The sequence below is a fragment of the Ziziphus jujuba genome, chromosome 2 (assembly GCF_031755915.1).
Source record: "Ziziphus jujuba cultivar Dongzao chromosome 2, ASM3175591v1".
NCBI classification, from domain to species: domain Eukaryota; kingdom Viridiplantae; phylum Streptophyta; class Magnoliopsida; order Rosales; family Rhamnaceae; genus Ziziphus; species Ziziphus jujuba.
The window spans coordinates 9,027,542-9,032,770 of record NC_083380.1 but is presented as its reverse complement, the minus strand read 5'-3'; the positions used below and the strand labels follow the sequence as shown (position 1 = coordinate 9,032,770).

The 5,229-nt window shown below is 26.6% G+C and overlaps 1 protein-coding gene across 1 annotated transcript; it reads right to left on the bottom strand.

Moving 5' to 3' along the window:
- Window positions 1-87: 87 nt before the first annotated feature.
- On the bottom strand, window positions 88-3,004 carry LOC132800705 (bidirectional sugar transporter SWEET14-like). The gene is made up of 6 exons (XM_060814939.1): window positions 3,001-3,004; window positions 2,430-2,466; window positions 2,125-2,338; window positions 1,469-1,627; window positions 473-592; window positions 88-273 (listed from the first exon to the last, which is right to left on the bottom strand). Exons 1-6 carry the CDS (start codon window positions 3,002-3,004, stop codon window positions 88-90), a joined length of 720 nt encoding a protein of 239 aa, XP_060670922.1.
- Window positions 3,005-5,229: the final 2,225 nt, after the last annotated feature.

The window sequence follows — 5,229 nt, the reverse complement described above, 5'->3', positions numbered from 1 at the left end:
CATGTCCCCTTCCATTTTACAGCTAGCTTCAATAGAGTAAAGTGGGACTGAGATTTGATTCATGCCTTTCTTTGGCTTCTTCAATCTTTAACTTAAGAAATTATCATCTTCAATAATATTTATGACATTTCCAGCAATATCATTTGGTTGCAGAACTACCTGGTTGAGTCCTAGATTAACCATTGGCTCCTGCGAAATTTCCTTCCTATTCCTGTAGGCCATATAAAGGCCCATCTGAACAATTCCGAAAATAAATCCCAGTACGTTTGCAAACTGTTTTGATCCAGAGAATAATTGAAGGGAAACAGAAGGAACATAAGTCATAGAACTCTTTATAAGACAGTTAAAAACATTATCATGAATATAACTGGGCAAAAGCTAAGAGGACAAATTAATATATTTAGATATATAGGAAGAAGATGTTGCATATATATATATATATATATAGACATGCGGGACTAATTGTGTATACCGCGAATTTGTAATCCTTGAGCAAAAGCCAATGGAAGAACCCTGTAACAGCGCCTAATGCCTGGAGAAACGATGAAGGCAAAGACATGAACTCGACACTTCTTGTCCGTATGACTTTTCTCTACCAAATATTACCAAAGTTATTAGAAATCTTAGAAAAGGAGAAGGTGTGCTAAGCTATTTATATATCTATCTATCTATCTATCAATCTATCTATATCTATATATATATATATATATTTATATAGATTGGAAAAATTTTTTTTTCTCTCACTTTTTAGATGTGGGATGCTATTGTTTGTGCATAATGCTGCTGGCTATGGATTTGGAGAAATAATGTGAATTTGGTATGTAGGTGGCTCGAGTGAGAGAAATAGAGATAACAAAAATAAATAAAAAGAGAGAGAGAAAAAAAATATTACGAAAAGAGCAGAGAAAATGTGCAGAGGGCTCCATATTAAATTTTGATTTATCTGGCTTATGTGGCATTATGCTTTCTATGTATATGAGACACCTTCTTTTAGCAAATCTCATGTATTCTTTATACCAAGGGTTTCAACCAATATTCATAACCAATTATTAAAATGATATAATCTAACAGTAAATAAAGATATAAAGTTTAAATCAAATATGGAATTAAAACTTTCAATTTTCTATGTTTTATCCATTATTGGATTTGATAGCCATGATAATTTATCATAAATATTGGTTAAAAACTTTACAAGTAATTATATATGTAATAAATATTATTTGTCAATACTAGTGAATGATTACTAATGAAAAATATATACCATATGACAATTTAAATTATTACTATTAAAAAATTTATTTTAGCATTTTATAATAAAAAATAATAGAATTAATTATGCCAATTAAAATTTTCCATATAAAATAGTTATCGTCACCAATGATGACAAATAGCAAAATTCTCCTCTCTCTCTCTCTCTCTTTCTCTCTCTATATATATATATATATATAACTAAGTTTTACATGCTTACCATTATGTAGAGTGAAGCAGCAAATACAATAAGATTAAATGCTAGATAGATCCATCCCACAATTTGGACACGCTTCTGGCCATTTGCTAGGAATAGAGTCAATATAACCATCAAACCATAACCAAGAGCAATCAACAAGACTAGATGTACTGTCTCCATCTGTAATTTTCAAAACCATATTTGATTTAATCATAATATATCTATATATATATATATATATATATTCTATAATTTTGATATCTACATCATAGAAATTTATAGATACAATTGAAAATTAAAATTATTATCGATCCAGACTATTATCAACAATAATCTTTATGTTTGTACTTGCATGATTTTACAATGCAGACATCCATACCATAAATACATCATGTATATATATATAATTTATTCACCAATATATATATATATATGAATAAATAATATAGTGACCATATTATGGTGGACTAAGCCAGTATCACATGTATTATATCATATTTAATTGATTGTTTATATTACATGAATTACATATGATTAAAGGCATGCCCATTATATATAGTGCGGATATGCAAAACTAATATAGAAGAACTATATATATGTATATATATTTTCCAAAAACATAAACATAGACAAATAGGTATCTCACTTAATAAGTGAGTAGACGAAAAATAAAGTACCCTAGACTTCTTGGGCGCAAAAAATAGGAAAAGGGCAATGTAGAGGGTCTCTATTAAACTTCCAACTGAGTTTATAGCAATGAGATCAAGAAGTACTTCTTGTTTAAGGATTGCATAGTATATTAACAACATTGAACCAAATAGTTCAACAACATAAGGAAGTGACTGAAATCCTTCTGTAGATTTTTTCTTGTATACTTTGTGAAATGTTGCACTGCAAACAACATAGATCAGACGGTGACTAATATTGTACTATTCATGATCAGATCAAGTTTTATAGAAGAGCAGAAACTATACAAGCTTACATTGGAGCAAGGTAGACCAAGATGGTGATTATATTGCCTACAATAAAAGAGAAAAGAAGAAAAAAAAAGAAAGAAATCATTCTCATTCATTTGTAAAAATACTAATATATATATATATATATGTTAGACACAACAAAATTATTTTCTCCAAATAGAATTTTTTGTACATATTATCAAATCCATATTTAATCATTTTTGAAAATTTAAAATTTAATCTTTAATATAATCTAAAAGCTAGTAACATAAAAATTGATATGGGCCTAATTACTAATATATATATATATATATATATATATTATTTTGGCTCAAGGAAGTTTTCACGCCTATAGAATTGATATAATTTTTCTATTATATCTACTATGCTATTGATTGTGGGTTTTTGATAACAATGAACAAAATTTTTCATTTACAGAAAAGTTTTCGTTGACTCTGCATAGCTTTTTTAAAAGAAAAACAAATCGAAGTGAGGGAAAAAATTTAATGATAGGACTGTAGATTACAGCAAAAGTACGTGAGATAATGAAATAAAATTAGAGATGAGAAGAGAAAAGAGTTCCCTGAAATAAAATACCCATCTTATCTTGTTCAACACAAATCAAATACTCTCTCTTTGTCACTCTTTTTCTCACATACTATTTATGTTTTGTATAACAAAGCTAGAAAGATGGGGAAGAATAAGAATCTTAATTATGAAGTGGTGGTGGAAGGGGAGTTTCAACCTATGTGGCGAATGGCCAAAGTTAATGCATGGTGATGGGCCATTTTCTTTGATCACGAATCAAAATACTAAGAAACTCCTTCTCTCTCTCTCTCTCTCTCTCTCTCTCTCTCTCTCTCTCTAAAGCTGTGGAGTAAGCCAGAAGGCTGGTTGAGGTTTGAGTGACAATGGGTTAATAAGGAAGTGAAAACATGTCAAAATTCTTATTAATAATTATCTGGATTATATTAATCTCTTAGCTAAATGTCTCTATCACTCTCTATGTAAAATTTGATGAATAGTGAATCTACCATTGATTATATTAATATCTTAGAATTTTGCTAATGTTCACACCACGATCTTTATGTGGCACTCCACCATCACCGGCATGGCTTCAGAAGTTAAAAAAACGTAAATGATGATTCACTTTTTCCTAATAATTTAAGTTTGTGAAAGAAACAGTAATTCTATTTGATTGGAGGAGTTTTAAGATTTTTGAGATTTTAAGGTTTAACATGTTTTGAATTTTTTTCAATTTTATATCTTTTGAATTTACTATCAAGTTAAAGTATCACTTAAAAATGAAAAAAACAGCTTAAGTTATTAATATACATCATTATTTCTTTTATATTCATACTCCGTTAAGATGCATCATCATTTCTTTCATATTTTTTCTTCGTTATTGAGGCTCTTTTGTTGACTTTTAATTTTTAATTTTTATTATTTTTGCAGTAAAAGTCACATTAACTTGTTTTGTCTTTGGTTTTTTTTTTTTGATAAATAAATTATTTTTGACATCGATTGATAACAAGTTCATTTTTTTTTTGTTTCTATTTTTTCTTTTAAATTGCATATGATTTACTTAATTCAATAAATTGTTAATGTTAATTGAAAATAATTAAAATTTGTTCAACATATAAACTAATTACAAATTTTTTGAGAAAAGTAAAAATTAAAAATTTAACATAATTTTCAATTGTATTTTATTTTATATATATATATATATATATATATATATATTTTTACATTTATAATAAATAAATCTAACTATCATCAATTAATATTTCAAAAAAAATAAAATTATCATCAAATAATATTAACAAATTATTAAAATTAAAAAATTAAAAAATAAATTTATTATCAAAAGCGCTCAACTTGTGCTTTTTTTTTTTTTTTTTCCTATTTTTTTGATAAATAAGTCATTGACTTGTGTGGTCGTCGATGAAAGCAACGATAAATGAATCACACAAATTCCAAATGTCTACCTCCACGCGGTCTCGGGATTTCCAACAGCCGCACATGGGTCCGCAAATTATTTATTTATTTTCCTTAAATAAGATTAAGGTTTGATTTCAACTATGTTTTGAGGTTTTAACAAATTCAAAATACATTAATATTCAGATTCTAGAAAATTCAAAACTCCAACTTCTGTCGTTAGTCAGATTCTATCAAAATCAACGGTAAATGTAAATAGCTAGTCGTATATTTTTAAAAACAAAAATAAAATCTTATCGTATATATTGAAAAACATGTAATGCAATAAAACATGTTTAAAAAATAATTACTCTCTCTTTCCCCCCTTTTTCCTTCTCCCTTTTGTCTTTCCCTACCACATTTAACCTTTTTTTTTTTTTTTTTTTTGGCCTTTTAGTTTTAAAACCTTTATTTTTCCTCTTTCTTTTTTTCTCCCCTCCTTTTCCAATAGCAATAAAATAAAATAAAATAGAGCGAGGGAGGTTCTTCCGGATAAATACAACTTTTTGCTTTTAAAATTTTCATTTTTATTTTATTATACTATTTTTATAATAATAGTTTTATAAAGATAACTTTTATTTTTATTTTTATTTTTTTTATGCATTAAGATATTGAAAGATTGTTAAACTTTTCTATGTGATATATCTATATATATATATATATATATATATTTATGTGTGTATTTTTTTCTTGTATAAATTATAATTCATGTATATAGGGCATATGTATATATGCATGGAATCCTAAGATGAAATATTATTTATTTTTTGATCAACAGATGCAATATTATTGAAATTTGTACACTTTTTTTTTTCTTGCATTGTTCTTTCTATAGTATAAATTATTCTT